At 52.5% G+C, this 17,441-nt stretch overlaps 3 protein-coding genes across 5 annotated transcripts in view; 2 read left to right on the top strand and 1 right to left on the bottom strand.

The window, feature by feature from the left end:
- The window catches only part of Gal3st4 (galactose-3-O-sulfotransferase 4), an 8,213-nt gene extending 708 nt beyond the window's left edge, over window positions 1–7,505 (top strand). For 2 of the 3 annotated variants that reach the window (XM_026789338.1, XM_026789339.1), the window contains exons 2-5: window positions 22–164; window positions 644–959; window positions 1,140–1,443; window positions 6,169–7,505. In XM_026789338.1, coding sequence (XP_026645139.1) covers window positions 835–959; window positions 1,140–1,443; window positions 6,169–7,170 — 1,431 coding nt within the window. In that variant the 5' untranslated portion in view covers window positions 22–164; window positions 644–834 and the 3' untranslated portion in view covers window positions 7,171–7,505. The remainder of the gene's footprint in view (window positions 1–21; window positions 165–643; window positions 960–1,139; window positions 1,444–6,168) is intronic. The other variant, XM_005367082.2, reaches the window with a different exon arrangement.
- A 980-nt stretch (window positions 7,506–8,485) lies between these two features.
- CUNH7orf43 (chromosome unknown C7orf43 homolog) lies at window positions 8,486–12,861 on the top strand. The gene is made up of 11 exons (XM_005367081.2): window positions 8,486–9,032; window positions 9,284–9,379; window positions 9,479–9,608; window positions 9,718–9,804; window positions 9,948–10,068; window positions 10,179–10,326; window positions 10,655–10,737; window positions 10,824–10,987; window positions 11,515–11,669; window positions 11,812–12,005; window positions 12,128–12,861. Exons 1-11 carry the CDS (start codon window positions 8,622–8,624, stop codon window positions 12,279–12,281), a joined length of 1,743 nt encoding a protein of 580 aa, XP_005367138.1. The 5' UTR covers window positions 8,486–8,621; the 3' UTR covers window positions 12,282–12,861.
- A 367-nt stretch (window positions 12,862–13,228) lies between these two features.
- Window positions 13,229–17,160, bottom strand: Lamtor4 (late endosomal/lysosomal adaptor, MAPK and MTOR activator 4). The gene is made up of 4 exons (XM_005367079.2): window positions 17,074–17,160; window positions 16,554–16,634; window positions 13,830–13,947; window positions 13,229–13,554 (listed from the first exon to the last, which is right to left on the bottom strand). The coding sequence occupies exons 1-4, from the start codon at window positions 17,074–17,076 to the stop codon at window positions 13,457–13,459; spliced, it is 300 nt and encodes a 99-aa protein (XP_005367136.1). The 5' UTR covers window positions 17,077–17,160; the 3' UTR covers window positions 13,229–13,456.
- Window positions 17,161–17,441: the final 281 nt, after the last annotated feature.

Genomic DNA, 17,441 nt, shown 5'->3' with positions numbered 1-17,441 from the left:
CCCCCCCCCGTGCACTAATAGATAGGATTAAGAAGCGAATGGGGTGCATCCAGGGGCTCTGTCATCCCACGTTTCCACCAGCCCCTTTTAGAACTTGGGGTCTGCCTTGGTGGAGTGAAAAACAGCCTTGCCAGCAGGAGCAGTAACTCACATCACTCCTCCAGGTTATCCAACCTTTTCCTTTCTGGTTCCCCCGACCCCATCCCTTCTAAGGTTTCCCCCTAAACTAGCTCAAGAAGGAGGGAGGTTCTTCATTCCTATTTGTGATTGACGGAGGGACTCGGACTCGGAAGGCAGCCAGGACCTGGCTTGACAATGCCCTGATGGAAAGAAGGTCATGAACAGATTCTATCTCTTTTGGTGTCTGTTTCATTTGAGATCTGGGTCCTGACTTTCTCTCCTTCCCTTACAAATATCCAAAGTTTGGGAGAGGGGTGGCTGAAGACAAACAAGTTTGGCAGAACAGGGAATAGATGTCAGGTCATCTATAAGGGTCTGGCGTAAAGGGTGCACATGAGCAGCGCTGCACACACACACACCCTGGGCCACTCACCATCCCCGCTTCAGGTCTTAGTGGCAGAAGAAGAAAAGGTTCTGCCCTCCTCTTTAGACTCCTCTCCTTCCCCCCTCATTTCCCTTCTAGACGCTGACAGAGGCAAAAATCTGCTAACTCAGGGGGCAGACTCAACCAGGGCTGCGAGCAGGCCTGGGGAATGAGCCCCTGATCTCCAAAAGGTGTCTTCCACGGTTGCGCAGCCAACTCCAGCTGTCTCTGCCACCCATGGCTCTTGGCCCGGGCTCTGTCCCTGCCTAGTGTCACCTGCCTTGTGGCACATGGGTCCTCTGTCTCCTGTCAGGACCATGAGGCTCTGGAGGCCTCGGAGCCTAGGGGTGGCTCTGGGAGTCTTCATGACCATTGGATTTGGCCTCCAGCTCTTAGGGGGACCATTCCAGAGGAGGTGAGTACCCATCCTGCCTTACCTCTCTGACTATACCCGACCCCCAACCTACTCTTTCTTAATCCCACCTGGGGGCAAATGCTGGGGTGGGGGGCATTCCTGCTGCCCATTCAACACAAGGACCCACCTGTTCCACATAATGGCAAGGGACAGGACACTCCGCTTCCTTTCTCTTTCCAGGTTACCGGGGCTGCAGCTCCGACAGTCCTGGATCCCTTCACTGGGACCAACTGTTAAGTCTTGCCTCCCCCGACAGCGGCTTGTGTTCTTGAAGACACACAAATCTGGGAGCAGTTCTGTGCTCAATCTCCTTCATCGCTATGGGGACCAGCAGGGGCTACGCTTTGCCCTGCCTGCCCACTACCAGTTTGGCTACCCAAAGCTTTTCCAGGCCTCTAAGGTCAAAGGCTACCACCCCCAGAATTCAGACACCAAGAAGCCTTTCCATATCCTCTGTCACCACATGAGATTCAACCTGAAAGAGGTGAGGAGGTACAGGGAGGGTGGAGACGAATGGACAAGAAATCTCAGGCTTGTGGTCAAGACCTGTAAGAGGGGTTCATCCTTGGTATGGGGGTTCACCCACAAACTGGGCCCTAGGATATAAAGGTGAGGTTTCCTGTTGCTCTTTCTCTGAGTGTCCTCCACCTGGGGCAGAGCTAACATGTTCCCTCTCTGCTGTGGGATCTGTGTGTGGAGGATGTGTGTGCTTGTGGGGCCAGATGTCAGGCCAGATACCAACTCCAGATATATATCTTACTTTCCACCTTAGCTTTGGAGACCGGCAGGGTCTTTTACTGAACCTGGAACTTAATGATTCAGCTAGCCTGGCTGGCCAGCGAGCCCCAGGATCATCCTGTTTCCATCTCCCTAGCGCTGGGGTTATGGATAAAAACCATGGTTTGAAACTTCATGTCAGTTCTGTGTTAAGCCCTCAACAGAAAGAAGAGTTGAACATTTTGAAAGTGTGATGGCATATACCTGTAATTCCGGAACTTGGGAAGTTGAGACAGGAGGCTCCTGGAGGTCAGACTAGGGATGTAACCCAGCTGATAGACTGCTTGTCTAGCATGTATACGGCCCTGGATTCAATTCCTAGCAGCATATAAACCAGGTGTGGAGGTGCACACCTGTAATCCTAGCACTTGGGAGATGAAACCAGAAGGATCCAATCTCAAAAAGTTAAAAAAAAAAATAGCTGAAGGTCAACCTGAGCTGCATAACTATACCTCTATCTCAAAAAGAAACAACAAGAGAGACCCCAGCTCTGACCCCGAAGGAGGCATCATATCGGAGAGATGAACACGTTGTCTCACGTGCTTAAACCAGTGAATGCTTGTCGGGAGAAACAGAAAGCACACGGGCACTGGGTGTGGTGGCTCACACGGTAATTCTAGCACCATGAGGGATAAGGAGCACCTGGCAGGAGAACGGAGAGGTTCATGGGGTAGGCAAAGAACTTAAAAGAAAGATCAGAAGGGGTTTTCGAGAAAAGGCTCATTATGTTTCCTGCTTTCTTGTGTGTATGTGTGTGTCTGTCTGTCTGTCTGTCCATCTGTATTTGATACTGGATCTCATGTAGCTCTGACTAGCTTCAAACTCAGTAGCTGAGGATGATACTGAACTCCTGATTCTCCCGCCTCCATCTCCTGAGTGTTGGGTACAGGTGGCACAAACCACTATCAGTTTATACAGTGGTGGGGATGGAACCCAGCACTTTGTGAACGCTAGGCAAGCGCTCAAAAGGTGAGTTAGTTCTCCAGCTCAGACATTCTTCCAGGGGAACTGTGTGTGTGTGTGTGTGTGTGTGTGTGTGTGTGTGTGTGTGTGATACTTACCGTTATGACACTCAACATTAGCCCAGAATGACCTAGAACTCATGGCAGTACTTGTATCTCAGTCTCTCAGAGTGCCAGAATTATAGGTGTGAGCCACAGTGTCCAGTAAACATCAGATATTTTTGGTGTTTTGTTTTTGTTTGCTTTTTTAATGAAGTACTAGGGATTGAACCCTAGTGCCCTAAGGGATTCCCCACATGCGCTAAGCAAGCATTTTCCCACTGAGCTATATCCCCAGCCCAGATTGGGCGTTCTTAGAGGAAGCAAACCATCACAAAGACATGATGATTTATGTAGACATGTGTGTATCAGGAGAGTGTGTGCAGTTTATAGAATAGCAGAGACCGCCCAAACACTTTGTTTTGAAACAGGCTCTTGCTGTGTACCCTAGGCTTTCCTTGAATTCTTGGCTATCCTCCTTCCTCAGCCTTCCAAGGGCTAGGATTACATATATGAGCCACCACACCCGGTACACCCTTGTTGAAGGCAGAAGAGGAGACAGCTGAGGACCATGAAGGTGATGTCAGGGGCAGCAAGGGGCCACCTTTAAGAGTGGGCCAGAGACCACTGCACTGGGATCCTCTGATGGCTGAGAGATGACCGTCATGGTCAATGCCATTCTACCTACCATGTTCCAGGCACTTCCACATTCTTCCACCTATACGAATCCAGATTTATACCTGAAGACACAAAGGCTCTGATGACATCGGTGACATGCCAAAATCACACAAGTAGCAAATGACAGAACTGGGAACGGTTATTTTTGATGCCAGGGACAGTTGACTACCACCTGCTTTCCAAAAAAGCCAGAGTTTAAAGGTTCTGCCCTCTGGGTGTTGCCATATTAAGGAAGAAAATGAAAAACATTCAGTTAAAGAAAGGCATAACTCTTAAAAAAAAAAAAAACCTTTGTAGGATGTGTCCATAACTGATCCAAGTGTGTGCGTAGCATAGTGCATGTGTGGCAGTCAGAGTCAGAGGACAGCCTTGTGTTAGTTCTCATGTTCCACCTCATTCGAGACAGGATCTTTTCTGCAGTTTGTGGCTATGTGCTCCAGGGTAGCCGGTCTGTGGGTTTCTGAGGACTCACCTGTCTCCACCTCCCTCCTCACCGTTGGAGATAACAGAGGCGTGCTCCCACATCTAGCTTTACCTACATGAGTGCTGGGGATCCGAACTCAGGTCCTCACACCTGTGCAGCAGCTGTTTAGCCACTGAGCCTTTAAAAAAAAATCATTTTTTTTTCTCAGTAAATTTTCAGTCTGTTTTGCTATGTAACCCCACTCTCAAATCTAAAAATGGTCATTCACAAATGGTCATTTGTTCTCTGGCTGTCTCCTGCAGAGTTGAGGGGGGGGGCGGTATAGGAGTTTGGGGAATGAAATTTCTTGATGATATGAGAAATGTAACCATTTGTTCTCTTTTAGGAGGGATGGTTAAAGACTGAGGAATGCCTTGTTGTTGATTTGGGGCCTTGCTCATATAGTTTCCAGATGCGTAGCATAACAGCATAAATTCCAAATAAGTTCCTATTATCATTTTGGAGATTGACCCAATTGTATTTATTTTATTCATCTGAAGATTTGTTTGTGTGTGAGAGACAATGTGTGCCTGTGCATGTTCAAGGCCATTTAGAACGGGTAGCAGGGAGTTCTCGGGTATCATTCTCTGCCTGTTCCTTTGAGGGAGGGTCCCTCCCTGAACATGGGGCTAGGTTCTCAGCTAGGTTGGAAGCCAGCTAGCCCAGGGATCCTCCTGTCTCTGCCCCCATTGGAGGCAGGCTTACGGGCATTTGTAGAGATACCTGGCTCATTACCTGGGTGCTGGGATCTGAACACCAATTCTCACAACTGCAGGATACAAGGTCTTAACCACTGAGCCATCTGTCCAGTCCCTGATCCTCATTTTTAAAAACTTCCTTAAGGACAGACGTATTACCAATTGCCACTGTGATACAGAAAGGTTAGATTCCATGATAAGTCATTTTCAGGGTAGATTCCTCCAGGGAGTGTGGGAGCTATTAACATAACACATCAGTCAGTCTGCAGGGCTATGCTACAGCACAACTAAGCCTGATTCTCAAGGTACCTGTTGAGTAATAGACACATCCCAGGCTTTAGCCTTACCCATTTTCCAGCACTGTCCTGCCCTCCCCCCACCTCCCGCCAGTGCCATACTTCAGCAGTGTCTTGTTCTCCAAGATCTTTGGAGTTACAGAAGAGCCTTGTGCCTTGTGTGGAAGTCATCTTAGACTAGCCTGAGAACACAGCTCCTGCCACTGATGTCTCCCTCCTTCCATTTTGAGGAGCCTCAGGCCAATTGCTTTTGAAGTTGTGATTAAGAGTCCCAGAAAAGGCATTTAACAGGTGTGTGTGTGTGTGTGTGTGTGTGTGTGTGTGTGTGTGTGTGTGTGTGTACTGGCCATGTTGGCACCTGTCTGTAATTACAATGCTCAGCTTAAGTTTAAGGCCACCCTGGGCTGTGTAAGTGTGACCCTATCTCAAAAAGGGATAGAGCTGGGGAGGTACAGTAAAATGCTTACCATGCGAGCAATTTTAGAACCTGAATTTGACTTCCAGAACTGATGGAAGAAAGCTGGGCTTGATAGCAGACTCTGTGTTCCCAGCTCGGAGGAGGCAGATAGGAGAGTCCCTGGGGCTCCCTGACTAGTCAGCCTTGCCTGGTTGATCGCTTACTCAGGCCAGTGAGAGATCCTGTCTTGAAAACAAAGGTGGATGACACCTGAGAAATTGAGGTTCTCTCCCAGAGTCACACGAACAAGTGCGCACACATGAACACTCACACATATGCACATGCAAAAACTGAATACAAATGGAATTTTATTGCAGAAGTAAACACCAAGTCTGGTCCTTAGAGGTTTTAGGTGGTGTGCCAGCCAGCTCCCAGGGTTTATGGCCCTGTCTCTGCCTCCTTGGCACAGGACTTACGGGTGAGCACCACTGTGCCAGGCTTTTATGGGAGTATGGACTGGGGTCCTCATGCCTGTGTGGCAAACACTTTATTGACTGAGCCATTTCCCCAGCCCCAGGTTTGAGAGTTTTTATCAACTAAAGAAGACACAAAGGCCCAAGGAAATGAATGACCTAGAGCTTTGTGGGTCCCGGATTTCTGACTAGCTGTTATCTCATGTATTCGTCTCACCTGGGAACCCCTGACTTTACTTCCTTTTTGCAGAGAAGCAAATTGAGTCTTAGAGGTGTTACATAACTTCCCCCCAAGAACACCCAGCTAGTTAGGGAAGCTTAGCTGGGGGGGGGGGCAGCGTTCCGAGGGGGCTCACCAGAGCCTTAGCTTGTACTTATTTTTTACTCAGTCAAGCGTTCTCTGTGTCTGCTTTCTTTCCTCTGCAGGTACTTCAGGTCATGCCTTCTGACAGCTTCTTCTTTTCCATTGTCCGAGATCCAGCGGCTCTAGCCCGCTCTGCCTTCTCCTACTACAAGTCAACCTCATCAGCCTTCCGAAAGGCACCTTCTTTGGCTGCCTTCCTGTCCAATCCTCGAGCCTTCTACAGACCTGGGGGCCGTGGCAACCACTATGCCCGCAACTTACTATGGTTTGACTTTGGGTTGCCCTTCCCCCCAGAGACGAGAGTGAGTCCTCAACTACCCAGGGACCCCAGCCCCCTCCAGCTACATATTATGCCTTCTGCTGCTGGCCCTGGAACTCTCTTCCAGCCTGTGACCACAGCTGCTAATAGTCACCAGCAGCCAGTCGGCTTTGCCTCTTCAGATTTCCGGCCCTCATCTTTTATCCAGTGGGGTCTGGCCTGGCTGGATTCGGTCTTTGACTTGGTCATGGTGGCCGAGTACTTTGACGAGTCATTGGTTCTGTTGGCAGATGCCCTGTGCTGGGGTCTAGATGACGTGGTGGGCTTCATGCACAATGCCCAGGCTGGAGGTGAGCAGAGGCTCAGGGCTGCCAACAAGAGTGTGTTGAATAGTGAAGATCAGCAGCTGACTGCATGGGCCCGAGCTTGGAATAACCTAGACTGGGCTCTTTATACTCACTTCAACCGCAGTCTGTGGGCGCGGATAGAGCAATATGGCCGCAGCCGGCTGCAACGTGCTGTGGCTGAGCTCCGGGCTCGAAGAGAAGCTCTGGCTAAACGTTGCCTGATGGGAGGTGAGGCTTTAGACCCCAAATACATCACTGATGTAAAGCTCCGTCCTTTCCAGTTCGGTTCAGCTAAAGTTTTGGGGTACGTACTTCAGAGCGGACTGAGCCCGAAAGACCAAGAGGAATGTGAACGCTTGGCTACTCCTGAGCTGCAGTACAAGGACAAACTCGATGCCAAGCAGTTTCCCCCTACAGTCTCCCTGCCTCTCAAGACCTCAAGGCTACTGCCCCCATAGGTGTGGGATGACAGGTGAGAACACACGACGCACCTTCCCTTCCCTTGGAAGGAACAGGAAGTTTGCTCTAAGGCGAGACTTGAGCTGCCTGGTTTTTCAGTAGGAATTCCAGCAACAGCTGCCTCCCACCCCCAGCTGCTCACTTGGTCTCTTCAAGTCCCAAGATGAACATGTAGCAGTTCCCCCAAAGCTCCCCCCCCCGGAGGGGCAAAAGAAGAGTGAGCCAGAGAAAGTTGGGGCATGATACATCCAGTTCTCTATGAAAAATTTGTTATGGAGCTGTGTTGATTTCACTGTGAAGATATTTGTTAGATGAATAAATGCTATGAAACGTTTACGTATTTTTTTAAAAAAATATTTTTTTTTGTGTACAAGTAATTTGCCTGCATGTATAAATGTGTACCACACAACATGCCTGGTGCCCACAGGTCTCCTGGAACTGGAGTTACCAATGACTGTGAGTCACCATGTGGGTGATGGGACCCAAACCCTGGTCTTCTGCAAGATCAGCAAGTGCTCTCAACCTCAGAGCCATCTCTCCAGGCCCCAGTTATGTGTTTTATGTAGGGCTCTCAAAGGGGGAGGGATGGAGACTCTTTTGTTGGATAGAAATTGGACTGGAAAGCGTTCTTTCTTTTCTTTCAGTATTTCCTCAAGGCTGGGAATACAGCCCATTGGTAAAACAACTGACTAGCCTCAGGCGGAGGCTCATGATGCCAATAATACAGACACACACCACCAAAAACAACCGCCGCCACCACCACCACCACCACAAAAATCCAAGAAAAAGACAGGGGTAGCTCAGTTGGTAAGAGTGTTTGCCAGCATGCATGAAGCCGTGTGGTCAATCCTCAGCCCTGTATAATCAGACCTGATGACACATACGTGTAATGCCAGCACTCCGGAGAAGGGCAGAGGCAAGAGAATCAAAATTCTGAGCTCATCCTCAGCCAGGCAGAGGGAGAGTTTAAGACCAGCTTGGGCTTCGAGAAGCCCTGTCATAAAAGGAAAAAAGCGTGAGAGAGGGGGAACAGAAAGAGAAAATTAGGGAAGACAGCAAGGGAGAAAGGGAATAAAAAGAAAGAAGGAAGGGAGGAGGAAGAGGGGCAAATAAAAATAAATTCTACCCAAAGAAGCTTGTCTAGCCTCCCACAAATTCCTCAGCAACCTACATTCACGACCGCAAACCAGACCAGCTCCGTGCAACCTCAGAGGCTACGCCCCTTTCCTTCCGCTTCCGGTCTTTCTCCAGTCATTCAGCCCTGCACCCCAGTTCCGGCGCCGCCGGGTCTGGGTTCCGGGTTCGTTTCCCTGGTTTCCGGGCCGGGCTGGTGTCTCCCGCTGCCGGGCGGAGCGGCGGCCCTCGGGTATCGGGACTCGCCGGCCGAGCTCCCGCCGGTCCCGTGGCTCCCCGCCGGCCCGGTCTCGGGTCGCGTCGCCTTCCCCGCCCAATGGAGTCCCAGTGCGACTACTCGATGTATTTCCCGGCCGTGCCGCTGCCGCCACGCGCCGAGCTAGCTGGGGACCCGGGCCGGTACCGGGCGCTGCCCCGGCGCAACCATCTATATCTGGGGGAGACGGTCCGCTTCCTGCTGGTGCTGCGCTGCCGGGGAGGCGCGGGGCCCGGCGTCGGGGGAGGCGCGGGCTTGGCATCCCGAGGGGCCTGGACCGAGCTGGCGACAGCCCTGGCCGCCCTGGCCTCGGTCAGCGCCGGAGGGGGGATCCCGGGGGGCGGCGGCGCCGGCGACCAGGATGCCGAGCCCCCGGGGGGAGGGGACCCAGGGGGCGGAGGCTTGTTTCGAGGCTGCAGCCCCCTTCTCACTCACGGCCCGGGCCCTGCTACCTCAGGGGGAGCGACCATGGTGAGGATCTCTGGGTGACAAGGGCAGAGGGGAGGTTCGTTGGGGGTAACGGGAAGTTTGGGGCATGGACTCTTTAGGGACTTGACGCAGGAGGCAGATGACAGCGTTGTTCTGCCTTGCAGAGGGACCTAAGACAGGAGGCAGATGACAGCGAGGGGAGGGCATAAAGACTTGCCCTGTCTTGCGGAGAGGTTAAAGGATCCTGCGTCTTTGATACCCTCCTGACTTCTTCACCCCTTTACAATCCCCAGCTGCCTGTGGAAGAACCGATCGTGTCCACAGATGAGGTCATTTTCCCACTCACTGTTTCACTGGATAGACTGCCCCCAGGGACACCCAAGGCCAAGGTAGGATGACAGAGCTGGAGCTGTTGCCCTATAATTCAGACAGCGTTTCAAGACCCACCCATCAGTCCTGATCATGGTCTGATGCTTCCGGTAATCTAGATTGTAGTGACCGTGTGGAAGCGCGAGGTCGAGGCACCGGAAGTCAGAGATCAAGGCTACCTGCGCTTGCTACAGACTCGATCTCCTGGAGAGACTTTCCGTGGAGAACAGAGCGCCTTCAAGGCCCAAGGTGGGGGAGAAGGGAAAAGCTGGAACCCGGAAGAGGGGTAGATTTAGAGGGTGGCAGGGAAGAACTGAGAAGCAGAGGTCTGATTTCTTGCCTCATCCCCTCTCTGCAGTGAGTACCCTGCTGACGCTGCTTCCCCCTCCAGTTCTGAAATGCCGGCAGTTCACTGTGGCTGGAAAACACTTGACCGTGCTCAAGGGTGAGCAAATCTTTTGGCTCAAGGCTTGAATAGGCCAAGGGAATGGCGTGGAGGGCAGTGATGGGTCTATTATGCTGGTAAAGGTAGGGCTGGGGGAAGGGGGGGGTCTCACTTCTCTGAACTTGGCCGGTTCCCCCACACAGTGCTGAACAGCTCCTCCCAGGAGGAGATCTCCATCTGGGATATCCGAATCCTCCCCAACTTCAATGCCAGTTATCTCCCTGTCATGCCTGATGGCTCTGTGCTGCTGGTTGACAATGTCTGGTGAGGTCCTGGGGTGGGGAGGGGCGGGGAGGGGCGGGGCTGTCGAGTGAGCGGTGGGGCAGAGGTGGGGCATGGCGAGCTATTCACTGCCTTCCTTTCTTCTGTACTAGTCACCAGTCTGGGGAAGTCTCCATGGGCTCCTTCTGTCGGCTTCCTGGTACCTCTGGCTACTTCCCTTGTCCTCTTAGTGCCCTGGAGGAACACAACTTTCTGTTTCAGCTGAGAGGGGGTGAGCAGCCCCCTCCTGGGGCCAAGGAGGTGAGCTGGTGTGTTCACATAAGTGATGAGAACAGCAGGAACTGGAAATACAGTTCAGTTGGTAGAGTGCTTGCCTTCCAAGCACAGAACCCTGGGTTCTGCCCTCAGCATTGCATAAATCAGTAGTGGCATGCGCCTGGGGCCTGGGATTCTAGCATTCTCGGGACAGCAGGAGAATCAGAAGTTCCAGGTCATCCCCGTCTAAGTAAGGAGGCGTAGAGAGTCTAGGCTGAGACCTGTCTCAAAGGAAAGACAACTGAAGGGAAAGGTGTGGGCTTAAGAGACGAAAGCTCTGAATGTGGGAAGTCTCCCTTTGTCCTCTCTGCAGGGTCTTGAAGTCCCCTTGATTGCCGTGGTTCAGTGGTCCACCCCAAAACTGCCCTTCACCCAGAGCATCTACACCCACTACCGGTGAGTATGTGGGAGACCCACCAGGCACTTCTCCTGCTCACCTCTGCCTAACACATACACCCAGCTTCCTCTTCCACTGCTCCCAGCCTGCCCAGTGTCCGCCTAGACCGCCCCTGCTTTGTGATGACCGCTTCTTGTGAATCCCCTGTTCGGACCTACGAGCGTTTCACTGTCACCTACACGCTGCTCAACAACCTCCAAGACTTCCTTGCTGTGAGGCTTGTGTGGACCCCGGAACACGCACAGGCTGGTGGGTCCCCGACCAGGCTGAGACCTCGTCCCCTGGGAGGGGCAGGGAAAGGAAGAGATAGGATAGTGAGAGGAGCTCAGAGTGGTGTCAGCCCTAGCTCAGTGGGTGCCTGCAGCAGCCTGATAGCTCTGCTATCTGGATGAGTACCTGGCTACTCATCCAGGGTCACAGATGGGGAGTTAAGATAGGCAGTGGGCAGTGAGTGGCATTGGGTCTGTGCGTTCTGGTACAGATTCTACCCCGCTCATTTACTAGCTGTGTGACCTTGGTAAGTTACTGCATCTCTGGGCTTCTATCCTCTCTAAAACTGAGTAAATAACATCTCATGGCTTGTTACGCGTATTAATGAGTTAGTGCACGATACTGATGAGAACAGATCTTGGCACATGACATTAACCATCGCTGTCTATAACCCTCAGCAAAAGATAACATTTACTCAGTGTACCCCACAGAGCACCTTGCAAATTAAACACGCCCCCTGCTGGTAAAGACCTGTGGGGGCTGAGGAAAGCTGTTTCTGTCCCCAGGAAAGCAGCTGTGTGAAGAGGAGCGCCGGGCCATGCAAGCAGCCCTGGACTCCATCGTCTGCCACACACCCCTCAATAACCTTGGCTTCTCCCGGAAGGGCAGCGCGCTTACCTTCAGTGTGGCCTTCCAGGCTCTGAGGACGGGGCTCTTTGAGGTGGGCCCAGTGTTGGGTGGGACACAGGGCTTCCTAGCTTCTGGAGGGGAAATGCCTGAGGGAGCCTAGAAGGCTGGGCACAGGGAAGCTGGAGGCCCAGTCCAACCCGGGTCTGTGTGAAGGTCTGCATCTTCCTACCCAGCTGAGCCAGCACATGAAACTGAAGCTGCAGTTCACTGCCAGTGTGTCCCACCCTCCGCCCGAGGCCCGGCCCCTGTCCCGCAAGAGCAGCCCCAGCAGCCCTGCCGTCCGTGACCTGGTGGAAAGACACCAGGCCAGCTTAGGCCGCTCTCAGTCCTTCTCCCACCAGCAGCCTTCCCGTAGCCACCTCATGAGGTACGGGACCTGGGTGGCTGTCAGTGCTGACCAGGACGGGAGTTGGGAGTCTAGGAACGGGATGCCAGAGGGGTCAGGGATGCTGCACCCTCACGGAGCCCACAGCCCCTGTCTTCTCCCAGGTCTGGCAGCGTGATGGAGCGCAGGGCCATCACACCCCCTGTGGCCTCCCCCGTCGGTCGTCCCCTCTATCTGCCCCCGGACAAGGCTGTGCTTTCTCTAGACAAGATTGCCAAGCGCGAGTGTAAAGTCCTGGTGGTGGAGCCCGTCAAGTAGCACCAGTCTGCTCACTCAGCTCTGGACACTCCAGAAACCCTAAGCCCCCGAGGGCTCCTTGTTCCCAGGCTGCGCCTCCCACTGTAGGCAGAGAGGCCCTGCAGGGCTGTCTGTCTGTGTCTGCTGGTGAGGGATAAGGGCAGAAGCTGTGAAATGGGCAGCATGGCTGCAGCTCAGCCAACAGTATTCCCCAAGTTCTCGTGGGGGGGCTGGCCCCACCCCAGCAGGGCAAGGGCTGCAGGTGCTCCCTTGCCCCAGCCCTTCACTTGTCCCGAGTTTACAGAGTATTCTCCTTCCTGTCCAATCCTCTCTGCCTCTGAAATTCCCTTCCACCCACCCGCAGGGCTGAGATTGGAGGGTGGGAGTGGTAAAGGGCCCCCAACAATGACAATGACTCTCCTGTCTCAGGGGTTGGGGACATAGCTAGGTGGCCTCTTTCTGCCCCTCATGTTTACGTTGGCAGCCTAAAGCACTTTAAGTTCTGTTTTCTTGTTTTTTTTTTTTTTTTGTCTGTTCCTGTAACTTATTCTCTGACTCCATCTCCAACTGAAGTAAACTATTAAACGCTCTTCAGGAGGGAGTCTGAGTCTTGTCTGTGTCGGCCACAGGGGAGATCGCCTTCAGTGTACAAACAGCTGTCTTCCTGTCCATGAGTCTCCAATTTCTAGTTTTACTTTGGCTTTTCGGAACGCCCTAGACTGGTCGGAAACCACTATGCAGCAGCCCAGCCTGTCTGAACTTGATGCTCCTGACCTGCCTCTCAAGTGCTGGGATTACAGATGTGCACCATCACACCTGTCTCAACTTCCCAGTTCTGTGATGCCTGGAGGTGGTCTTGTCCCACTGATGGACTGAGGTGCGGCTATCTCCCTAGAGGGTCAAAGACAGGCACAAGGTGCAATGGCCTCAGCCCCACCCCCACGCAGAAAAACCATTCTGTGCACATATTGTGAGCACTAAGAAGGGCTGCATCGCTGTTTATTGTGCAGAAGGCAGAAAAGAGGGATCTTTTTGCCAGTTTCCCTTAGCGCAGAAGTCACTTAGCCTTTGTGACTTGGATGGGGTGAGGAGGTGGTGAGCACAGGCCCAGTTCCAGCAGTGAGAAAGACAGAGGACAGTGTCCCCCGTCACAGGCCTCAACAGCAATCCACAGTCCAGCCAGAGCCTTCTGCAGCTCAGACATCAATAGGTTCCCGACCGCGGTTCTGCCTCTTTACCACAAACACCCTCTGTCCGGACACAGTCACCAGCAGCGTGTGTTCACCAAAGACCACTGGAGAGGGAAGGGCGCACAGTTAGAGTGCAGTGGCCTCCGTGAGGTCACAGCAAAACTGGCTGGGATGAGACAAAGGAGAGAGGCGGCTGGGAAAACCCTTCTCGTCCTTATTACTCGGTTCTCATACTAGAGGGATCTCAAACTGAAGGCAGGCAGGAGTTGAACCAGGGACCCCAGGAGGAATTGGGAGTCAATGGAATGGAGCTAGATACTCCTTCCCTAAACAGAGAAGCCTCTAGAACAAAACCCCACCACCAAAGGCAGGAGCTCACCAGACAGGCGCTTGAAAGGGACGTTCGTGCCATGGTGCAGCCGGAAGCCACAGGCTGTGCTGACCAGCTCTGAGATGGTGCTGGCTGCCTGCTCATCATTCTCAAGGTCCCCAGATGACTGCATGTGGACGGAGGAGAGTAGGGGCAAAAAGTGAGAGCCCAGAGTTAGGAACAAATTCAAGACACAGGACCACTGGGTCTCATACTTGTTATGGTCTCCCATAGTCTCAAGTTGCCTAGCGTTGGAAAAATTCTACCTAAAGCTTCTTTATGATGGTGTTGCCATCCCTTGTACCATCCTGTTTCTCATCCTGAAATACCAGGCTTTATTTGCAGCTCTGATATTCATGCTGGCGATCAAAACCTCGAGTGTGTTTATCAAATGATCTACCACACTCCCAACCCCTCAGTGGGGGATTCTAGGCAGGGGCTCTACCACTGAGCCACACCCCAGCCCCTCACTGGGGGATTCTAGGCAGGGGCTCTACCACTGAGCCACACCCCAGCCCCTCATTGGGGGATTCTAGGCAGGAGCTCTACCACTGAGCCTCGCCCCCAGTCTCTCACTGGGGGATTCTAGGCAGATGTTCCACTACTGAGCTAATTGCTCAGTCTTTAAAGGTTCCACCTGTTCCCAGTCTTCCCACTTGTCCTGTCTGTAGGCTATGAAGCAGAAACACCCACTTCGTCTTTGAAGCTTTCCCTCTAGCTAGGACAGTAGTCCAGACTGTCTTAACTTCCTCTCCTCACTGCTTCTAAGTGGGCCTATATTACTAGGCTTAGTTCCTTTTGCTCAGTTTCCCTATCTGTATGTTGGGCTCAGCAGGACCTATTTTATGGGCTTGTGAAGGTTTCGTGAGAAAACGAGAGCACTATGTACCTGCATAATAAATGTTCTACATATCTGTTATCAGTACACCTCAAACTCAGTATCTACAGTCAGGCCATCAACATTCTTAGCCACTTCCTTGGTCAGCTTCCTTTCCTGAGTTATTCGTTCAGGCACGATAGTATTTTTCTGGTTTTCCCAGTTTAAAGCGCTACTGGATGAGTACTTCAGAAAGGTAATATACATGCAGAAGTACTTTTATCTTCTATAGTTAGTACCAACATACAGAACACCTCTAACACCGCTGGGCTCTGGAGATGGCTTAGTGAATAAGAGCGCTTGCTGTACAAGCAAGAGGACCTGAGTTCAAATCCCCAGCCAGGCATGGCCACAACTTGCAACCGCAGCACCCTAGGGGGCACAGGACAGGTGGACTGCTGGGGCTTACTCAGGGCTTGCGAGCCTAGCTCCAGGTTTAGTGAGACCCTGGCCCAAGAAATAAGGCAGAGAGTGCTAAGAGCAGGACTCTACTGTCCTGCACTGGCCTCAGCATGTGCGTGGGCACACATACCTGTACACACATGTGCAGGCACACTACAAAATAGATGACTCAGCAGTTAAGAGCACTGGCTGCTCTGGCAGAGGTCTTGAGTTCAATTCCCAGCAACCGCATGATGGCTCACAACCATCTGTACAACCTGATACCCTCTTCTGGGAAAAAGGCATCATGCAGATAGAGCACTCATATACATAAAATAAATAAAATCTTTATTAAAAAAAAGGTGTTCGCCACCATAGCTGGTTCTCCTAAGGGGGCAGGAAGAATAGATACCTTGTTCCTTCTTGCTACCAGTCTAGTTTCCTACCTAGATGACTCCTGTAACAGCCATGTTAAACCATTTCAGTGAGCCATGTTTGTGTTTTAAATAACCCTCAGGATTCCTCCAAAGATGTCGAGGCTAGCCATAGGAAGTCCTCCACTATCAGATTCTTACCACATCATCCTTCCTGCTCAAACCGTTTCAACACAAACCCACAACTAACCCAGACAGGCACTGACACACTCAGGCAGTTAAGCCCAGCTCCCAACCCTGAGTGTTCTTTCCTCGTTCACAGCCTTCTGCCCTTGCAGCTCAGCTCATTCCTGCCTCTAAAGAAGTCTTGCGAGCTGGGTGCAGGTGAAATGGTTCAGACATATAAGTGCTTGTCTCAATGCTGATGACCCGAGTTCAATCCTCAGGACCCACGTGTTGGAAGAACTCACTCCCGAGGGTTGTTCTCTGACATTCACTGGCTGTGGCACCTATATGCACCCCATGTCCCATGTGAGTTTTAAAGCTATACCAAATAAAAACACACTATAAGTTATTAGTTATCATCAAACTAATTGTATGACTTTAGAAAGCTGGTAAACCCCCCCCCTTTTTTGAGGCAAGGTTACATGTAGTCCAAGCTGGAATGAATTCACTACCGCAGCCAAGGATGACCCTGAACTTCTCCTTCCAAGTGCTGGGATGACAGGTTATGTCCCACCTGGTTTATGTAGTGCGGAGGACTGAACCCAAGGCTTCGAGCGCGCTAAGCAAATTAACTCTCTCAACTGAGCTACATCCCCAGCCCTTTGGATACAAACTTCTTTTATACCATAAAACAAAAGACTTGGATTCCAGACGTTAATTACTAAAAGCTCAATATATGGCAAGCCGGGAGGTAGAGGACAAAAAATAGACAATTGGGAGAAACTGGGCAATATCTGATGGTATTTCTGGGTCGTGTATCCCAAAAGGACCTCCCCAATACATACACACACACACACACACACACACACACACACACACACACACACTCAGTCCCGCCCACGCCCTGCTCGCACGCCTCACTTTCCCACAACGCACCGCCAGCACTGCACCTTCGCTCAGTACCAGGTAGCCAAGCTGGTCTGGGATTCGCTCCAGTCCCTGGGTCAGTGCGGAAGTCTAGTGGGTAAAGAGGTAAGGGGTGAGAAGCATGACAGCCTTGCAGACCCATCTTTCTCCTGAATTGGCCCTTCCAGACCCTCTAGGTGGCTTGTAAGACGGAGTCTCTATCTGCGGCCACTATAGGACCCACGAGCTCGTAACCACTTGTCGTAGACGACCTTGGAGACCTTCCTAGCCCCACCTCGCAGCCCTCCTCACTCCAGCCCCATTGTGCCCCGCCCCTTGTGCCATCTAGACTATTCCCCAGCCGCAGAACACCCGGTGTCAGAGCCTTCTCCAGCCCTCCCTGTCGCCTCCCTCCCATCTCCGTTCCCTCTCGTTTCCAGGGTGGAATGAAGGTAAGAGCCTAGGGCAGGCCATAAGGGGGCAACTGAAGCTTGCGGAACGGGGACGCGGAACCCTAGGCGTGCACGCCCGCGCATGCGTCCTCACTCACCATCGCTGCCGTCGGTGCCGGGAGAGCTCTCTACCGGATAGGTAGCTTCCGGAGCCTGGCTCGGGTCACGTGGTCCCACCAGCTGACGCTAGCCCAACCCTCCGCGCGCCGATTGGAGGGCGCTGTACGTCATCAGACTTCATCAACCACTGCAAAGCGCCGCTCCCGGACACATTCGTGGATTGGTTGCAGTTCCCCGACCCGGCCAGAGTGTCGGAAGAATCCGCGGGCTAGTGGGCGGGGGCGGGGGCGGGGGCGGGACACCCCCCCGGGACACCCCCCCGGGACACCCCCCCCACCGCCCACTCTACGAATGTGCGCGTGTGCACCCGGGGGTTCCTAGCTGGAGCTAGCGCCCGGCTTCAACC

Source organism: Microtus ochrogaster, unplaced genomic scaffold, assembly GCF_000317375.1.
Source record: "Microtus ochrogaster isolate Prairie Vole_2 unplaced genomic scaffold, MicOch1.0 UNK16, whole genome shotgun sequence".
Lineage (NCBI taxonomy): Eukaryota > Metazoa > Chordata > Mammalia > Rodentia > Cricetidae > Microtus > Microtus ochrogaster.
Note: the sequence above shows the minus strand (reverse complement) of the source record. Positions and strands in the feature narration are given on the sequence as shown.

What these genes read in the sequence shown, in the direction of transcription:
- CUNH7orf43 (XM_005367081.2), top strand. Translation starts at nt 8,622, where the DNA reads ATGGAGTCCCAGTGCGACTACTCGATGTATTTCCCGGCCGTGCCGCTG. An exon ending in CAGGGACACCCAAGGCCAAG is followed by an intron (nt 9,380 to 9,478) that starts GTAGGATGACAG and finishes CCGGTAATCTAG; the next exon opens with ATTGTAGTGACCGTGTGGAA. An exon ending in CCCCTCCTGGGGCCAAGGAG is followed by an intron (nt 10,327 to 10,654) that starts GTGAGCTGGTGT and finishes TCCTCTCTGCAG; the next exon opens with GGTCTTGAAGTCCCCTTGAT.
- Lamtor4 (XM_005367079.2), bottom strand. An exon ending in GCGAAGGTGCAGTGCTGGCG is followed by an intron (nt 13,948 to 16,553) that starts GTGCGTTGTGGG and finishes GTCCACATGCAG; the next exon opens with TCATCTGGGGACCTTGAGAA. An exon ending in CCCTTTCAAGCGCCTGTCTG is followed by an intron (nt 13,555 to 13,829) that starts GTGAGCTCCTGC and finishes TTCCCTCTCCAG; the next exon opens with TGGTCTTTGGTGAACACACG.